Genomic DNA, 20769 nt, shown 5'->3' on the forward strand with positions numbered 1-20769 from the left:
ATTACGTTTGTGGGCATTATTACATTCGCGGGCGTTACAGGGTTAATAAAGTTTATTTAAAAAAAAAATAATAATAATAATAATAATAATAATAATAAAAATGTGCGTGTTGTTTATGTTCAGGCTGGTTATAAACAAGTTTTAACATATTATAAAGTGTTTATTAACAACAGCGGATGTGACGTAGAGAGTTTGTCTCCATGTGATCAGTGGGTGTGTGTTGCTGTGTGTTGCTGTGTGTGTGTGTTGGTCTTTTCCCCATTCACTCCTACGGGTTTATTAAAGTTGTAAGATGGCGACTGTTCATCTGAGGATCGGGGACCTGGTGTGGTGAGAAACAGCCTTTAAACATCCTCCAGACATTAACTCCACACCTCATAAACTAGTGTTTTATCCGCTAGTTCGGCCTGTGTGTGTTATTCTGGACGTTTTATTAAGAAAAGTCTCAGTTTAGCTGAACCCAAACACTGTTAGCCGTTAGCTCACTAGCCGTTAGCTCACTAGCCGTTAGCTCACTAGCCGCTAGCTCACTAGCCGTTAGCTCACTAGCCGTTAGCTCACTAGCCGTTAGCTCACTAGCCGCTAGCTCACTAGCCGTTAGCTCACTAGCCGTTAGCTCACCAGCCGTTAGCTCACTAGCCGTTAGCTCACCAGCCGTTAGCTCACTAGCCGTTAGCTCACCAGCCGTTAGCTCACTAGCCGTTAGCTCACTAGCCGTTAGCTCACTAGCCGTTAGCTCACTAGCCGTTAGCCGCTACAAGCTACAGGAAAGCTACAGAAACGACGCGCTGTTGTTGTTGTTGTTGTTATTGTTGTTGTTGTTTTTAACACTAAGCAGGATTTGTGAACGGTTTTGTGAAGCTGTTTGTGTCTCAGTGTGTTAGCTCTGCTAGCATCTGAAGCTACATCTGTTTATCTGACTGTTAGCTTTTATCAGCTGGTCTTCCTGGTAACTGTTGCACCTTTTTCTCCACATAAAACTCTTGTTTCTATATTTATATATATATATATATGTATATATATATAAATATATATATATATATATATATATATATATATATATATATATATATATATATGGCCCATTTCAGAATTGCGGGTACATTTGAAGTTTAGACAAAATAAGAATTTTATTTTATTTTTTTCCATAAAACCTTTTTCATTCCCATAGAGAATACTTTAAATTTAACACTTCCAGCATTTGCCAAGCTTAAACATGTAAGATTTCAAATATTTAATCGTAAAATCATCGTAGGAACAGTAAAATCAGTCAACTCTGTTGCAGACAAATTAGGGTAAATATGTCTAGTACTCAAATGTAATACAGTTTAAAACCATGTCTTTCCTAAGAGAACTTTTGTCTTTACATCAACTAATTCAACTTTACATTTTCTAAGATAAAGATTCTTTTTTCAGGAGTAAAAACATTGACACATTTAATTGGAAAGTTACCAAGACAGTTAGGATTTTCTCTAAATATTGCTCCAAAAATGAATGAAATGCTTTGAAATTTCATGTATGGTGAGAATGTTAGTTATGACACAGCTTCTGGTTAATTTGCCAACAATAAAACATATTTAATTAGATTTTTTTTAAACAAAACTGTGTGTAACAGAGTTGACGCCTATGTGAAAAGTGTTGACATGAATAACAGAGTTGACAAACTATGTGTAAAAGGCCAAAACAGTAACTCTGTTATCATTGAAATTTTGAAACATGTAACAGAGTTGACGATAACAGAGTTGACATTTTCCACCATTTTGTGCTTTAGCTCCACATGCTAGCTTAAAACCAGATACCACATATCATGAATAAAACCATAATTTTATGAATTTTCATCATATAATTGTTTGGTTTTTTTTAAATGACAGATTCACTAGAATATCCTAGTAACAGAATTGACATTTAATTAATCTACTGTTGGTGTATTCTCAACATTTTGTACAAATTAATGAGAAAGAAAGTTTAACATTCCATAGTTCCCTCCAAATCTTCTCTGCAAGAGGAAGTGACATCACTGGGTGCAGGTCACATGTTTTTTATTTGAATGCTGTAGGGTTTTTTATATGGTTTTATAACAGTGATAACAGAGTTGACCGGATCATAGGGACAGATAAAAAAGGTATATTTTTAATGTTGAAATCCCATGTATTACAGAAAATAAATACTCTGTCCAACTGTAAGTATAAGTATTTATAGAATTAGCACAAAAAAACTGCTATTTTTAATGAATTATTTTATGTTAATTCAATATGAACATGTGAATCACTAGCTGAAGACAGCCAATAATTGGTGGGTGGGAATCATTTAATGAATATTTTACATATATATTGTGCCTAAAATACACACCAAACATTATTATTGGTGAACATTCAATATAATTAGCAATATTATTTAAAACAGATCCAATAAATACTTTTTTAGGGGGAAATAATCAAAGGTTTTTCTGGGAGACGCGAAATGTACCCGCAATTCTGAAATGACCCATATATATATATATATATATAAATATTTATGGAATTACAAGACCACCTTAAAGTCTGAATGGGGACCGATTTAAACACAATTAAATCATTTTTAATTTGATTTAAACACAATTAAATCATTTTTAATTTGATTTAAACACAATTAAATCATTTTTAATTTGATTTAAACACAATTAAATCATTTTTAATTTGATTTAAACACAATTAAATCATTTTTAATTTGATTTAAACACAATTAAATCGTTTTTAATTTGATTTAAACACAATTAAATCATTTTAAATTTGATTTAAACACAATTAAATCATTTTAAATTTGATTTAAACTCAATTAAATCATTTTTAATTTGATTTAAACACAACTAAATCATTTTTAATTTGATTTAAACACAATTAAATCATTTTTAATTTGATTTAAACACAATTAAATCATTTTTAATTTGATTTAAACACAATTAAATCATTTTTAAATTTGATTTAAACACAATTAAATCATTTTTAATTTGATTTAAACACAATTAAATCATTTTTAATTTGATTTAAACACAATTAAATCATTTTTAATTTGATTTAAACACAATTAAATCATTTTTAATTTGATTTAAACACAATTAAATCATTTTTAATTTGAGTTAAACACAATTAAATCATTTTTAATTTGATTTAAACACAATTAAATCATTTTTAATTTGATTTAAACACAATTAAATCATTTTTAATTTGATTTAAACACAATTAAATCATTTTTAATTTGATTTAAACACAATTAAATCATTTTTAATTTGCGTAGAGAACAGAACAAACTGTCTCTCATTGCTTATTATAGCTCCAGTCTGTGTTTTATATGAATATATATTAATATATTATCATCATTTCTGAATGACTTTACTGTCCTAAAGTCTAACTGTAGTAACGAATCAAAGGGTTAAACTGAGAAAAACTGCTTTAAAGTTTTTGTTTTTTTTAACTGTCCAGCTCAATGTGTTATATGTAGGTCAGTGATATGACTCTTGTTTCTTTTTTTTATTTATTTCTTTTTTATTTCCTACATAAAGCACTCACATGATAAACCACAGGAAAGGGGAAAAAATAAACAAATAGCACAGCACACAGACAAGGAACACACCAAAAGAAATACAAATTAAAGATAAAAAATAAAATAAAGTGACAAATAGTAAGTCACCACTGTGTTACCTATACATCTTTCATTTACTGTCAGTCATTCAGTCATTTGTACAGATATATAAGGCCGCACAGTTAAGAAATATGAAAAAAATATAACAGGAAATAGGAAAAAAAGAAAGTAATTGGTTTTTGGTAATTTTGTGTCTTTTTTTGTAATTTTGTGTCTTTTTTTTGTAATTTTGTGTCTTTTTTTGGTAATTTTGTGTCTTTTTTTTGTAATTTTGTGTCTTTTTTTTGTAATTTTGTGTCTTTTTTTGGTAATTTTGTGTCTTTTTTTTTTGGTAATTTTGTGGCCGCACAGTTAAGAAATATGAAAAAAATATAACAGGAAATAGGACAAAAAGAGAGAAAGAAAAAAGACCAACTAACCAGCCACTTCTGACTCTTATTTCTACATATTGATGACGTCATTTTATGCACAAAAATCAAGATGATTTGCTTGACCTTTGACCCCAAAAATGTAGTTTCTGCACTCTGGTTTTACTGTAAAAGCTTCTAATAGTGATGTTGTTGTCTTCTTTCAGCTTTTATATTTAGTTTTCAGTGTATAAACATTATTTTAGACTTAATATTATCAAGTAATGTTATATTTTAGTCTTAATATCATTTTATCTCACTTTTTTTTTTTTTACTTCATCACTCTCTAGATAATAATTTCCCTTTCAGATAAACTTATAATGTTTATTATTCTTGTCTTCACTATTCAAAGCAGAGAAGAAATACAAGGCGACACTGGATCTCAGTCAAATCGGACCACAGTAATATATATTTTCTAATTGAGAACTTGCGCAGCATTAATTGTCATTTAGTCAAAGAAACGGTCTATTGAGCTTTGTGCTCATTTTTATTATAACAGGATATGGTAACACTTTACAATAACCAACTAAATAATGTTTATAGATGGTTTATAAACCAATTATTAACATTAACAAAGTGCTATATATATTTAATCTTTAAAAAAATGTCAACCAATTTCTTAAAGTGATATGAATCATTTCAAAATCATTAACATACTTAATATGGTGTTAAAATGTTAAAATGATTGCAACTAAAACTATTAATAAAATCTTAATTATAATTGAATTGTTTGTTAATGGTAAAGTAACTATAAACTTACATTAACATACCTTCTATTTGCCATTTATAAATGATGTTGTTAGTTAAAAATTAATAAATTATGTATTTACCATTCTAAATGGCCTATATATGGTTTATAAATGATGATTAAACATTAACAAACTATCTGTTTACCATTTATAAATGATGGTTATTGTAAAGTGTGACCCAGGATATTTACCCAACATAACCAATGTGTTCCTCAGTTGGAAAGCAGTGTATCAAATACATAATATTCCATACATTTAGTCCGATATGTTTAATCATATGTCTGATTTGACAGACATTTGACTGGTGTCATCTCAGTGAAACAGAGACACACGACAACAAGAATGAACCGCGTTGAGATTGAAATCTGTTCTGGATTCTCATCCATAAATAAATAATAATAAATGAGTAATGAATGAATGAATAAATAAATGAGACCTGCAGAAGAATCACAATCCTCCGATTCAATCCACTTTATTTGTAGCACATTTAAACAACAACAACGTCCCCAAAGTGCTGCACATAGAATCAACAATAACACAAACATTTCCATACAACAATCAGTGTATAAAACTAAAAGTGGTGCTATAAATAAAACGATACAATCAAACAGATAAACACAGTAAAAGAAATAAAAGACACACAGGACCACAAAACTCACCCAAAGTTAAAAAGCCAGAGAATCCAAATGATTCATGAACTTTAGTTTGAATGTGTCAGAAAGGTCAATAAATCTGTTGTTGTTTGTTGTTTCAGGGGGAAGCTGGGTCGCTACCCACCATGGCCAGGGAAGGTACGTACGCTGCTCCACCACAACACATCTCTACATAATCAAACCATCCTTTAACCCAGCTGTTCTCAACCTTGGGGTCGCGACCCCAACTCGCGAGGTGATTTCTGGGGGTCGCCAAATCATTTTGGAAGTCAGCTCTGTCTCCACTGTGTTAAACTGTTCATGTGTTAATGTGTTTTAGTCTTTTTGGTCATTTAATTTCTTTTTTTTTGTCATTTTGTGTCTTTTTTTGATCATTTTGTGTCTTTTTTTGTCATTTTGTGTCTTTTTTGGTCATTTTGTGTCTTTTTTGGTCATTTTGTTTCCTTTTTTTGTCATTTTGTGTCTTTTTTGATCATTTTGTGGTCATTTTGTGTCTTTTTTGGTCATTTTGTTTCTTTTTGGGGTCATTTTGTGTCTTTTTTGGCCATTTTGTTTTGTCTTTCTTGGTCATTTTGTTTCCTATTTTTTGGCATTTTGTGTCTTTTTTTGGTCATTTTTTGTCTTATTTTGATCATTTTGTGTCTTTTTTTGATCATTTTGTTTCTTTTTTGGTCATTTTGTTTCTTTTTGGGGTCATTTTGTGTCTTTTTTTGATCATTTTGTGGTCATTTTGTGTCTTTTTTGGTCATTTTGTTTCTTTTTGGGGTCATTTTGTGTCTTTTTTGGTCATTTTGTTTCGTCTTTTTTGGTCATTTTGTTTCCTTTTTTTTGTCATTTTGTGTCTTTTTTTGGTCATTTTTTTATCTTTTTTTGGTCATTTTGTGTCTTTTTTTGATCATTTTGTGGTCATTTTGTTTCCTTTTTTTGGTCATTTTGTTTCTTTTTTGGGTGATCTGAACTGTGCGTGTGAGATTGTGTTCAGTGAGTGGGGGTCAAGGACAACATGCATGTTAAATTGGGGGTCGCGACTCAAAAAGGTTGAGAACTACTGCTTTAAAAAAAGGCTGAAAACGGTTTTGTTCAGGGAGGCATTTTTAGTTTGTCCCCAGATGTTTTTATTATTGTCTCTGCACTTTAATCTCTTAATAATCTACTGTGTCTTTTTTATCTGCTGCTGATTTAACGTGTCTGAGTTTTCTCTTCGTCTTTTGTTTCTGGTTTCTGTAGCACTTTGAGGTTTCTTTATGAAAAGTGCTTTACAAATAAAATGTATTATTATTGATTATTATAATCCTAATTGTGGACTGTGTGTGTGTTGACCCTCCAGGTGGTAAGCCCTCCCAAAGACCTGAAGAAGCCCAGGGGCAAAAAATGCCATTTTGTGAAGTTCTTTGGAACTGAAGACCAGTAAGTAGAGCCGGAGAGCTTCCTGCTCTGATCCATCTTCGTTTCCTCCTTCATGTGCTGTGTGAGAGCTGTTGGTCTGTTGTGTGTCTGTCAGTGCGTGGATCAAGGTGGAGCAGCTGAAGCCCTACCACACCCACAAAGACGAGATGATCAAGATCAATAAGGGAAAACGCTTCCAGCAGGCGGTCGATGCCGTGGAAGACTTCCTCAAGAAAGCAAAGGGCAAAGAGCAGGTGAGAGGCTTCGTTTAGCACTCATCATCCAGCACTGGAGCTGCTCTCAACCTGGGGGTCCCGGCCCCAGTTGGGGTCGCCAGATGGTTTCTGGGGGTCGCCAAATCATTTAGGAAGTCAGCTCTGTCTCCACTGTGTTAAAGTGTTCATGTGTTCATGTGTTTTGGTCTTTTTGGTCATTTTGTGTCTTTTTTGTGTCTTTTTTTTTGGGTAATTTTGTGGGTTTTTTTGGTAATTTTGTGTCTTTTTTTTGGTAATTTTGTTTCCTTTTTTTTGGTAATTTTGTTTCCTTTTTTTGGTAATTTTGTGTCTTTTTTTTTGGTCATTTTGTGTCTTTTTTGGTCATTTTGTGTCTTTTTTTTGTCATTTTGTGTCTTTTTTTTGTCATTTTGTGTCTTTTTTTTTGTCATTTTGTGTCTTTTTTTTTGTCATTTTGTGTCTTTTTTTTGGTCATTTTGTGTCCTTTTTTTTGGTCATTTTGTGTATTTTTTTGGTCATTTTGTGCCTTTTTTGGTCATTTTGTGTCTTTTTTTTAGTCATTTTGTGTCTTTTTTGGCCATTTTGTGTCTTTTTTTGGTCATTTTGTGCCTTTTTTAAATCATTTTGTGGTCAATATATATATTTATTATTATTATTATCTGCCGTGTTGTTACCGCAAGAAGTGGAAATGTTATGGAATGTCATTTTGTCTCTTTTTTTGGTCATTTGGGGTTTTTTTTTGTAATTTTATGTCTTTTTTTTTTTTTTTTTTTAGTAATTTTGTGTCTGTTTTTGGTCATTTTGCCATTTTGTTGTTACTGGAAGAAGTGGAAATGTTATTTAATGTAATTTAGTGTCTTTTTAAAATAATTTTGTGTCTTTTTTTGGTCATTTTGATACCGCCTGCAAACCTTCTGATTATTTTAGAACCATTGTAAATGCAAAAAAAAACAAAAAAAATGATTTGTGTTTTGTTCCACAGAACTCAGATGGCAAAGGAGACTCAAAGGGAAAGAAAACGGCCAACAAACCGCTGAAGATCCTGGAGGAGGACGATGAGGACCTGAGCGCTCTGAAGGACCCGTCTGAGAAGGTCAGTAGGACCCCACAGGCTGGAACATTGTTAGTTGGTGTTTTATTAAATCCTTCTCCACTAGTGCATTGACCTGTGGATGGATCCTTCCACTGTTTGTAGGGAATGACATCTATGATCTCAAGCTTTGTTCCCCTTCAAGAACCAGCCGTTAGATTTCACTGATCTGGTGAACCAGCCTCCACCAAACCTCAAGTCTAGTCTACTTTATTTGTCCCAACTTGGGCAATTTGGTTGCAGTCTATGTGTATAAAAAGACATAAAAACTATACATCCCAACACACACACATACATACAGCAGATCAGAGTCTCATATCTAAAAACAAAACAAAACAAAAACAATAGTGCAACAGAAGGCAATTCCAGGTGAAGTGTCAACCACATTGGTCCCCAACAACAACAACATCATCATCATCATCACCATCATTGTTCAACCAGGTTCAGTTCCCTAATGCAGTAGTTCTCAACCTTTTTGAGTCGCGACCCTCAATTTAACATGCATGTTGTCCGTGACCCCCACTCACTGAACACAATCTCACACGCACAGTTCAGATCACCCAAAAAAGAAACAAAATGACCAAAAAAGTAACAAAATGACCAAAAAAGACACAAATTGACCACAAAATGACCAAAAAAAGGAAACAAAACTACCAGAAAAGACAGAAAACGACCAAAAGAAGAAACAAAATTACAAAAAAGACAGAAAATGATTAAAATAAGACAAAATGACTAAAAAAGACACAATATGACAAAAAAAAGGACGTTAAGTGACCAAACAGACTAAAACACATTAACACATGAACACTTTAACACAGTGGAGACAGAGCTGACTTCCAAAATGATATGGAGACCCCCAGAAATCATCTCGCGACCCCAATTGGGGTCCCGACCCCAAGGTTGAGAATGGCTGGCCTAATGGAAGTGAGGATGAATGAATACAGAGACCACCAGCTGGTACCAGACAGACTCAGAGCTGAGAGGATGGGACGTCTGAACAGATCCTCCAGGCTTCCCTCACTACTTGCCTTTTAAATAAACCATTCAAATCAACAAACTGAGGGCATCTTCACACCTACCTGGTTTGGTCCGGACTTCAGGACTTCTCAGTTTGATCCAAACCTAAATTCCAGGTGTGAAAGGTGACCAAAGGACCAAAGTCTGGTCCAACCAGAAGAGGCGGTCTGGGTCCGGACCAAACCAACCAAGGTCTGAACCTTTTACAGGCTGAAAACAACTTTTTTTATAGTTCGGACCTTCGTATCAATGACAGGAAGGTTTTTTCTTCTTCTGCTCTCGAATTACGGTACAGGAAGTTACGTCACGCTAATCAGCCGTTACAGCAAAACACAATTAGCCGTTACAGCAGATAAATAAAATATATGACAAAATGAGCCGCAGCAGAACATGTGGAGATGAGGAGATTAGATACCTGAGTGAAATCTGGTCGGACGACTTCATAAAGAGCCAACTGGAGAAAACACATCAAAATAACCAGACTTTCAACTTTTTCAACGCCGTTTCCTCCTCGTCTCCTGTCGACGGCGATACAGTTTCTCATGATGAGGAGGCTCATCACAGAAAAGTGTAAAAAAGTGTACGAACCCTGAAAGAAATGACAAAAAACAAACAAACAGTAAACACAAAAGATTGCATTACAAATGCAAGAAAAGAAAAATCTCTGCCAAAAAAGTAAAATCATGTTAATACATTTCAAGGTGTTTTTTTTATGTTTTTTTTTTTACCTTTTGCTGAAAAAGAGTTAACGCATTAAATTGGACATGAAAACTTGTGGAAAAGCCAAAACTGCTGAACGTTTTTTACGTTTTTACGTCATGAAGAAGTCGAGTTCCGGCATAATTCAGTAAAATAATCTCGTCTAGTAGTCTGGAATTACATTTTTGGACCTATGGTTGTCACGATACTAAAATGTTCAACTCGATACTGATACTCAGGAAAATATTCCATACCATTTTCGACACCACAAGGATAAAAACAAAGACCCCAAAATTTAACAAAAAATTTTATTAACAAGAAAAATGCAACATGTAAAAATGAACAGAACCACAGGTTAAATATTTATAATAAAAACAGTTGTGGAAAAATAAACTGCAACTATGATAACAAGCGTCAGGTCTGAGGTAGTGCAAAACATAAATAAATACAATAAACAACAACAATTAGAACCATATTTAGAGGTTGTATGCTGTGCACAATATTTAGCGGGGGGGGGGGTATCGATACTTTTGAAAATGAGTATCGTATCTGGATACAACATTTTAGTATCGATACTTTTTGGAGTATTGATACTTTTGACAACCCTATTTGGTCCTCAACAATCTTTCCTCCATATAAGACAGATGAACCCTTCTACAGCAGATGTGGACCTCTACAAACCCCCCTTTGGTTTAGAAGGTGAACATGTGTCTCTCTCCTCCTTAAGGACTTAACTGACTCCGACCCCGAGCCATCCACTATTGAGAGGCCGGGGGCTGGACCCGGCTCAGGATTCAAATGGGAGAGCAGTGTAGGTGAACCCCCTTCCCAACAAGCCTGCCTTGCCTTGCTGTTCTACCTTCTACCTGACCTTTAGCTTTGGCTTTAATCACCAGCAACTGCAGACGGTTTCCTTCTGACCTCTTTGGTGCTTGCTCTTGACTTCTGAAGCTGTTTGTTTGGCGTGCACCGACTAAACTCCTGGTCGATGCCCGCTCTAAAAGTAATGGTTCCACCCATGCACCCCGAATACATTTCAGAGCTGTTGATCTATGTCAGTGGAAACATTTTAACAAACATCAAACATGGGGAGTTTCCTGCTGCAGGTCCAACATGGCTACTATATTAAAGCACTGTGTCCAAATGGAAAGTATTTTCATAAGAAGAGGGGAACTGTGGTTCCATCTCATATTTAACTTTTGAATTAGGGCTGCACGATTATGGCCAAAATGATAATCACGATTATTTTGATCAATACTGTAATCACGATTATTCATCATGTTAGGGAAAACTTCTGTATTTTTATTGCACTACTTTTAAACAAACAACAGCAACAGTTTTTAGTGTCTGGTGCTTGTTGTAAACAAACAGAGATCGCTAAGTGAACACCTCCTGCAGCAGCAGCACATACACACTGTACTGCTACAGAGCTAACTGTTAGCCTGTTAGCACATACACACTGTACTGCTACAGAGCTAACTGTTAGCCTGTTAGCACATACACACTGTACTGCTACAGAGCTAACTGTTAGCCTGTTAGCACATACACACTGTACTGCTACAGAGCTAACTGTTAGCCTGTGAGCACATACACACTGTGCTGCTACAGAGCTAACTGTTAGCCTGTGAGCACATACACACTGTGCTGCTACAGAGCTAACTGTTAGCCTGTTAGCACTACACACTGTACTGCTACAGAGCTAACTGTTAGCCTGTTAGCACATACACACTGTACTGCTACAGAGCTAACTGTTAGCCTGTTAGCACATACACGCTGTACTGCTACAGAGCTAACTGTTAGCTTGTTAGCACATACACACTGTACTGCTACAGAGCTAACTGCTAGCCTGTTAGCACATACACACTGTGCTGCTACAGAGCTAACTGTTAGCCTGTTAGCACATACACACTGTGCTGCTACAGAGCTAACTGTTAGCCTGTTAGCACATGCACACTGTACTGCTACAGAGCTAACTGTTAGCCTGTTAGCACATACACACTGTACTGCTACAGAGCTAATAGCTGTTAGCAATTTGAAGACTGGACGCTAAGGGGTTAACATCCCCTCCAGCTCTGCAGCTGGGAGAGACTGCTGCAGGAGGACTGTGTTGCTTCGACTCGTTCTTACTCTTCTTAACGAGCCTCCGGCCCCCGCGGCTCGTTAAGAAGAGTAAGAACGAGTCTCCAAAAGTCTCCAATAACACCAGAAAAAGTTGCTAGATTTGTCTCCAGTCGCTTTTTTGAAAAATAGTCTCTAAGGGGGTCTGAAAGACCCCCTTAAAAAACATTTACAAATGTTGCGTGTTGTTGTGGCGTCCAGTACTACGTCACATCCTGCTTAGCGTTCTATCCAATCAGCAACCAGGCTGTTTAAGGGGAGAAACACGGCCCCGCCCCCTGGTGGTTGGTGGACTACTGGTGTAGAAAGTGTTGATTAGATCTGCAGGAGAGACGCATTTTAAAATGGAAATATCGCCAACGATCATGTTAATTTAATCGTGGCGGCTAAAATCGTGATCACGATTAAAATGTGATTAATTGTGCAGCCCTAATTTGAACGTTGTGTGTCAGGTACAATAAGCCAGGAGGAGGCTCCAACTACCAGCTGCTGCTTTAGCCTTCTTCATGGTGATTTGTAAGCTGAATCGTCTCTTTCCCTGGTTTCACTTGTCATGCTCTGCATTTCCTCTACATACTGCAACATATTGACTCAAATGTAAGCCTGGTGGAAAAAGTGTTTTCATGTATTGCGGCTTTCTGTAACCTAAACAAAAAATCCTGTTGATAGATTTTGTTTGCAGGCCATTATGGAACTGTGAAGGCCAAACCATCGTATTGTACAGAGTTCTTCAGTTTCCACTAACAGAGAATCAGATAGTTGAGTTGATTATATTAACAGGTGCAACGTACCTGAAGCATTGATGTTACAAGACATGTAGTTTCAGAAGACTTATGCTTAAAATGTGAACAATTTTAGTTTTGTAGTTGATTTTCTAAGCCATTGTGTTTCCATATGATGACCTCATACTTTAATTCCACTGACTGGCTGGGGGATATTAGGGAGTGATCATTGTAGAACTGTAAAATAACAAATATAGGGGATTCCCTTGTAATAGACCAGTCATCTGGTACACTACCAAAAAGCATGAGGGTTTCTGTCCATTGTAAAACTATGTTAATGGCACACCTCCACCTAATTATTATGATTAACAGCTGTGCTCTTCTTTTTGCTCTGTATTGGTGTGAGTATTCTAAAAGTCAGTCAATGTGGCTAACATGCTGCTGTGGGGTTTTTTTTAACCTGAAGATTTGTGCAGCAGTTCAACACATGCAGGGTTCTCTCTAGTGGTGATTTTTCTGCAGTCATTTAACTGCCTGACCTGTAAAATATAATATAATTCAGAACATTCAGGAACGTCAATAAGCCTTTCCTTATCAACACTATCACACCCAAATTCCATACCAGATACTCATGTCAGTTTGTATAAGGAGCATAATGGGAGCCCTGATGTGTCAGCATGGTGTGGTGTAAACTAAATGCAGTACATTCAGAAAGTGTTCTGACCGCTCCACCCCTTTCACATGTTATCCTGCAGCCTTATGTTAAAATTGTTAACAGTATGTTTCCCCTCATCAATCTACACCCAATTCTCTGCAACAACAAAGTGGAAACAGAATTTTAGATTTCTTCGGCAAATTCATTGAAAAGGGAAATCTGAAATATCACATTCACAATAAGCACTCAGACCCTTTACTCAGTACTTTAGTAGTTTAGTTGAAGTACTCGGACGACACTGCTGTTGTAGCGTGTATCAGGAATGGACAGGAATCTGAATATAGGGAACTGATAAAAGTCTTCACAAGAACTACCTCTTACTGAACACATCAAAGACTGAGGAAATGATCATAGATTTCTACAGGTTCAACCCCCCCTTTAGCCAGTGAATACCTGTGGGGTGGACATGGAGGTGTTGCTCACAGTATCTAGGTGTTTACCTGGATAATAAGTTGGACTGGTCCCTAAACACAGTGGAGAGAGGAGCCGTCCGCTGCTGTTTTTTGTTGATTTTACATCTTTTTTGTAATTTTACATCTTTTTTGTAATTTAGCATATTTTTCAGGTAATTTTTACATATTTTTTGGTAATTTTGCATCTTTTTTGGGGTAATTTTACAATTTTTTGCAACGTTACATCTTTCTTTTGTAATTTTACGTCTTTTTTGTAATTTTACATCTTTTTTGTAATTTAGCATATTTGGGTAATTTTTACATATTTTTGGGGAATTTAGCATCTTTTTTGGGGTAATTTTACATATTTTTGGGGGTATTTTAAAAACACATTTTGGTAATTTTTCCGTATTTTTTTTTTTGTTGGTAATTTTACATATTTTTTTTGTTGGTAATTTTACATATTTTTTGGGGGTAATTTTACATATTTTTTTCTATTCAATTCAATCTACAAAAAGGGGCAGAGAGCTCAGTCAGAGCGACCATCATTCTTGGTCACCTCTCTTACCAAGACCATCCCCCGACTGGTGAGTTTGGCCGGACGGCCGGCTCTAGGAAGAGTCCTGGTTGTTCCAAACTTTCATTTAAGACTTCTGGAGGCCACTGTGCTCTTGGGGACCTTCAATGCAGCATCAGTTTTTCTGTAGCCTTCCCCAGATCTGTACCGCAACACAGTCCTGTCTGAGCTCTGCAGGCGGTTCCTTCAAAAAGGATCAAGAGAAATGGGAGGCACCTGCGCTACGTTTAAAGCGTCATAGCAAAGGGTCTGAATACTTGGTGATAGTTCAGGTTTTGCTTTTTAAAAAGTTGTTTCCACTCTGTCATCTGTGTTAAAATTATTTAAACACGTTTATCATAATCCTGCAACATAATAATGTGAAAAAAGTGACTGAATACTTTCTGAAGGTACTGTATTCTGTCAGGTTGGTACATATCTAAAGAGAACTCTCATAATTAACTCTCATTCTGTTGCAGCCTGTGAAGGATGACCCACATTTCCATCACTTCCTACTCAGCCAGTCTGAGAAGGTAAGAGGAAGCATGCTTGATATTATGACATCTGCCCATGTGGACCTGACCCTTAAAATCTGGCTAAACTGATAAATCCTCTGCCAGCCTGTGAGGGGTTTCCTCAGTGACCTTCATCAGGGCTCAGGCCACAGGTCCATGGTTAAATAGGAGGGTGCATATAGGGAAAAAACCTGCCTAACCCTAAAAAAGTTTCTTGTCGTATCAGATGTCTTAACCCTTTATCAGGCAAAGAACTATATTTGGTAACTTCAGGTAATATTTCGAGAAAAAAGTTGCAAATTTACTAGATTAAAGTGGCAAATCTGTGCGAAAAAAGTCACAGATTTACGAGAAAAAAGTGGGAAAAAAGCAACTTTTTTCTCCCAGATTCACAACTTTAACCCTTAATAGGGCACTCATTGAAATACTTGCAAATTCCAAATTTCAACTCTAGAGAATATTGGAGGATATTACATACTGCCAGAATGTGTAAAAAAAAAAACATACGAAAATACTATTTTGAGAAAAAAGTTTACGAGATTAAAGTGGCAAATCCACGAGAAAAAAATGTGCAGATTTATGAGATTTAAAGTGGTGAATCTGGGAGAAAAAAGTTGCTTTTTTCCCACTTTTTTCTCATAAATCTGCAACTTTTTTTGCGCAGATTTGCCACTTTAAATCTCTTAAATCTACAACTTTTTTCTCGTAGATTTGCCACTTTAATCTAGTAAATTTGCAACTTTGTTCTCAAAATATTACCTGAAGTTACCAAATACAGTTCTTTGCCTGATAAAGGGTTAATAACAGACTAAAAGTTTAATCTGACACTAGAAATGAGTCATTTTCAAGGAGGAAGGAAGCCTCCAACACTAGACAAAGACACACGAGGAAGGAGAAATGTGTAATTAGTGAAGGGAAACTGTAAAGTGTCACATTTCTCTCCCTCTGTACTCTAGCTATGATGTCATCCACTCTAGACTCTCCATAGGGTCACATTGGGGGAATTGATTAAGAAAATAACTTAAGTGTTCATTCCCTGGCAAGGTATCAATACTTTTGAAAATGAGTATCGTATCCGGATACGTTTTAGTATCGATTCTTTTTTGAGTATCGATACTTTTGACAACCCTAATATCCTAATACAGACCTGGGCATCAGGCGTGAAGTTACCCAGGAATTAGAAATTAATACAACCGCACTGCTTTTATTTTGAAGGCGGTTTACGTATTCACCTGCAAAGAAACTCGTTCCACAAAATCCACTGAGTTACCTCGGTACCTTGTCAAAAACACGTATTGCTTTTAGCATAAAGTTAATAAAAAAGAAGCCTTTTGATACTTTATATCAACTTTATATGAATTACGACCAACGCACTCGTTACTATTTACCGTTCGTTTTTTCATTTAACCGCTCCACCTGTTATTTCCTGTCACTACCTTTCAAAATGAAAGCGCCCGTTTCACACTGGACGGCACCTTTTCAAAATAAAAGCATCACAACAGTGTAAAACACCTAGAAGATGTACAAACATGAAAAACAAGCTAAATAATACAAAAAACACCAATAGGAACCTTGCTAAAGGTCATTTACAGTTGTGTTTAAAATAAATGTTAAAGTGATATAGTGATTGGAGTATTTACTACTTTTTACTGCTATATTTGATTTACCCCACATTAACAGTCTCATCATAACCTGTGTTCCTATCAGTAGCAGCTCAAAACCAGATAATTTACTGTATTTTATAAAGAGATTCAATTAATATTGAGCAGAATTTAGTTCAGAGTTTTGGTCCGGCCCCAGCAACCTTCATGGTATTGGTCATGTGGCCCCTTGGGGACATTAATTGCCCCCCCCCCTGTCCTAATAGCTAGTTAAAAACTCCCTATACTTGCTTCAGGGTCCAGTGAATGTATCATAAACATGTATTCATGTGCCCACAGCCAGCCTCTTCCATGGAGCCCATCAGCAAGCGCCTGAAGATCATCGAGGAGGTGAATAATCACTGAGTATTCTCTTTGGTTTCTTCTATTTTGACCTGTGTTGTTTTCAGTAACAAATGGTGGCTTCATGGATAATGCAGGCTTCCCGTTTCCCTGGAGTGTGAAAGTGAAAGTGTTGTTGTGATTGTGCAGGACGCGGGGTCAACATCCATCCAGGCAGCAGACAGCACCGCCATCAACGGCTCCATCACACCCACAGACAAAAGGTATTAACACCTCTTATCTGTTAGAGAACACCATCATCACAATCACTTCAGCACATCACCAGCTTCAGCCCTGCACTATCATTATTATTATTATTATTTTTATTTTTTTTAAACATGTGTTTATTAGGTTTTTGTTTGCAGATTACAGCTAGTCAAACGAGACATTATTACATGCAACAAAGCAAACTTTTTCTCCCCATTCTCCCTCCCATCCCCTCTTCCCCTCACCAAATAAGTACAAGAAAAACACGGTAAACCTATATATAAAAAAAGATGTAAATAAAGCAAAAATTAAATAAAAATAAATAAATAAATAAAAACAATAAATAAAAGTAAATAAAAAAATAAAAAACATACATACATAAAAAATAAATTAATTAATTTATTAAAATAATAATAATAATTATTATTATTATTAATTTATAACAAACCTTGATGGGCTCCTGGATTTTTGCTTGGACTGCACAGTAGGGCTGGGTGATATATCAATATAAAAAATAAATCAATGTATTTAAAAACATTTTTTTTTTAACTTTATTGCCTTTATGCACATTTACAGGCAATTAACATCACAAAGGAAAACAAATCAAAACATCTTGAGATTGGGTCTCATCTGTCACACAAATGGCACATTATCGGTAAAAAAAAAGTGTATTACGTTATTGGGAAATGCACTTTATCACATTATTGGGAAGTTATTACATTATCAGGTTTTATTACATTTTCAATGGACTCAAGAGCAGATTTTTATTACATTATCGGGGTTATTACATTATCGGGAATTTATTACATTATCAGGTTTTACTACATTTTCAATGGACTCAAGAGCAGATTTTTATTACATTATCGGGAATTTATTACATTATCAGGTTTTATTATATTTTCAATGGACTCAAGAGCAGATTTTTATTACATTATCAGGGTTATTACATTATCGGGGTTATTACATTATCGGGAATTTATTACATTATCAGGTTTTATTACATTTTCAATGGACTCAAGAGCAGATTTTTATTACATGATCGGGGTTATTACATTATCGGGAATTTATTACGTTTTCAGGTTTTATTACATTTTCAATGGACTCAAGAGCAGATTTTTATTACATTATCGGGGTTATTACATTATCGGGAATTTATTACATTATCAGGTTTTATTATATTTTCAATGACTAAAGAGCAGATTTTTATTACATTATCGGGGTTATTACTTTATCGGGAATTTATTACATTATCAGGTTTTATTATATTTTCAATGGACTCAAGAGCAGATTTTTATTACATTATCGGGGTTATTACATTACCGGGAATTTATTACATTATCAGGTTCTGTGTGCCTGTATTTGTTTGCATTTTGAAGACATTTGTTCTGAGATTCCAACCAGGACTTTGCTTGATGGATTGCTCTATTTTTCTCTGTTTGTAGGTTATGAATCATGTCTGGATATGACTTTTGGTGCATGTTGCCCAGCCCTACTGCACAGAAATATGAAATATGACTGCTATTTATTTCCTTCCAGTGTTGGTTAGCTGATGTTTGTTGTTGTTGTTGTTGTTGTCCTTGCAGGATAGGGTTCCTGGGCCTGGGGCTGATGGGTAGCGGGATCGTTTCCAACCTGTTGAAAATGGGTCATGTTGTCACAGTGTGGAACCGCACGGCAGAAAAGGTACTTTGATACAACACGTCATACAGGAACAAACACTTTAAATCTTCTAGCTCAGGGATGGGCAACAGGAGGCCCGGGGGCCACATACGGCCCTCACCCTCACCTGAAGTGGCCCTCAGTACAACTACATGCATTTGAGCATGAAATCTTAAAAGTGCAGTGTAAAAATGCACAAAATGACTTCTTGTAATTAATGTTGGTCTGCTGTTCTTGCACTAAAAAAAAAAGAAATCACAGTAAGTGGTTATTTTTTATTGGCTTCAAACCTTTTGTATTCCTATTTATACTGTTAAACATGCATTAGAGCATGAAATATGTTAAGTTACTGCACTGTAAACATATTTAAAATGTCAGTTTCATCATATCTGGTTAGTGATGCTCCTATATGTGGCCCTGTGGTTGTGGACATGATAAACTGAGGCCCCTGCAGCATTTAAGATGCCCATCCCTGATCTATAATCTCAGATTAAACCCATTTAACAACTCTAACCCTTTAATAGTTTGTCCTGTATTGCATTTAACTTGTTCTGACCAGATTTCCTGAACTAATTAAAGTCACAATTTTGATACATGTTATGGAGATGCAAACAAAAAGGCAAATGATTATTTGTTTTTATTTATTAATTTGTTACTTAAAAACAAAAATAATCTTAATGAGTCATTATTCAGTAGTTATTAATGCCTTATTCTGCATGGACTTATTATACAACCAGTAAGACATTAACGAAGAGTTTTCCCTCAATGCCCTAATAAGGCATTTTGTGTCTTTTTTTTTGGTCTTTTTGTGTCTTTTTTTTAGTTATTTTGTGTCTTTTTTTAGTCTTTTTGTGTCTTTTTTGGTCATTTTGTCTTTTTTTTTTAGTTATTTTGTCTTTTTTTGGTCATTTTGTGTCTTTTTTTGGTGATGATGCATTGCGACACTCCCACATGTATTCTGATGCATTTCATTGGCCAAGAGACCGAAAATAGGTGTAAAAAAACTACAAATACTACAAAACCATGTATCCTCTTTCCTCTTTAATGGTAGAATAACACAACAGGCCCCAGCAGGTTTTAATGGTAATTTGTGTCTCTGTAAGCAGAAAAGGTGTTGAGTTTATTTATATTAAAATAAGAAATATCATTAACATAAATACCCTAAATGCCCAATGTGACATATATGTCACATCACAGATATGTATGTGTCTTTTTTTTTTGTCATTTTGTCTTTTTTTTTTGTCATTTTGTGTCTTTTTTTTTTGTCTTTTTGTGTCTTTTTGTGTCTTTTTTGGTCATTTTGTCTTTTTTTTTAGTTATTTTGTGTCTTTTTTTGGTCATTTTGTGTATTTTTTTGGTCATTTTGTCTTTTTTTTTTAGTTATTTTGTGTCTTTTTTTGGTCATTTTGTCTTTTTTTGGTGATGATTTCAAAGTTCTGGAAAAGTCCCATGATGCATTGCGACACTCCCACATGGTTTTAATGGTAATTTGTATCTTTTTAAGCAGAAAAGGTGTTGAGTTTATTTGTATTAAAATAAGAAATATCATAAACATAAATACCATAAATGCCCAATGTGACATATATGTCACATCACAGATATGTGTGTCTTTTTTTTTTTGTCATTTTGTCTTTTTTTGTGTCTTTTTTTTAGTCATTTTGTGTCTTTTTGTGTCTTTTTTGGTCATTTTGTCTTTTTTTAGTCATTTCGTGTCTTTTTTTAGTCATTTTGTGTATTTTTTTTAGTCATTTTGTGTCTTTTTGTGTCTTTTTTGGTCATTTTGTCTTTTTTTTTAGTTATTTTGTGTCTTTTTTTGGTCATTTATAGTGTCAGATGTCAGATATTTGACATTTAAGGGTAGTATTTAAAAAAAAACCCATCCTAAATATGTTCTATGTGGTCCACTTGGTCTGTGCTAGATGTCCCATAATTTTCTTCCAAGGATAAATGGGTTCTTAGGGTGATAGGTTTGATCTGTTATTAACCCTACTGGTGCCTGTCCCAGTGTGACCTGTTCATCCAGGAGGGGGCCCGGTTAGGGAGGACTCCTG

General features: G+C 35.0%; 1 protein-coding gene across 3 annotated transcripts in view; it reads left to right on the forward strand.

Moving 5' to 3' along the window:
- The first annotated feature begins 257 nt into the window (after positions 1 to 257).
- glyr1 (glyoxylate reductase 1 homolog (Arabidopsis)) overlaps positions 258 to 20769 on the forward strand; it is a 33311-nt gene continuing 12799 nt past the window's right edge. Inside the window, exons 1-11 of one of the 3 annotated variants that reach the window (XM_059347882.1) lie at positions 258 to 330; positions 5529 to 5565; positions 6755 to 6834; positions 6929 to 7067; positions 8029 to 8139; positions 10580 to 10663; positions 14835 to 14888; positions 16811 to 16861; positions 17003 to 17076; positions 18643 to 18742; positions 20724 to 20769. The exon at positions 20724 to 20769 is cut by the window's right edge and continues 65 nt beyond it. In XM_059347882.1, the coding sequence (XP_059203865.1) occupies positions 293 to 330; positions 5529 to 5565; positions 6755 to 6834; positions 6929 to 7067; positions 8029 to 8139; positions 10580 to 10663; positions 14835 to 14888; positions 16811 to 16861; positions 17003 to 17076; positions 18643 to 18742; positions 20724 to 20769 (814 nt within the window). In that variant the 5' untranslated portion in view covers positions 258 to 292. The remainder of the gene's footprint in view (positions 331 to 5528; positions 5566 to 6754; positions 6835 to 6928; positions 7068 to 8028; positions 8140 to 10579; positions 10664 to 14834; positions 14889 to 16810; positions 16862 to 17002; positions 17077 to 18642; positions 18743 to 20723) is intronic. The other 2 variants (XM_059347883.1, XM_059347884.1) reach the window with 2 other exon arrangements.

Source organism: Centropristis striata, chromosome 13 (assembly GCF_030273125.1).
Source record: "Centropristis striata isolate RG_2023a ecotype Rhode Island chromosome 13, C.striata_1.0, whole genome shotgun sequence".
NCBI lineage: Eukaryota > Metazoa > Chordata > Actinopteri > Perciformes > Serranidae > Centropristis > Centropristis striata.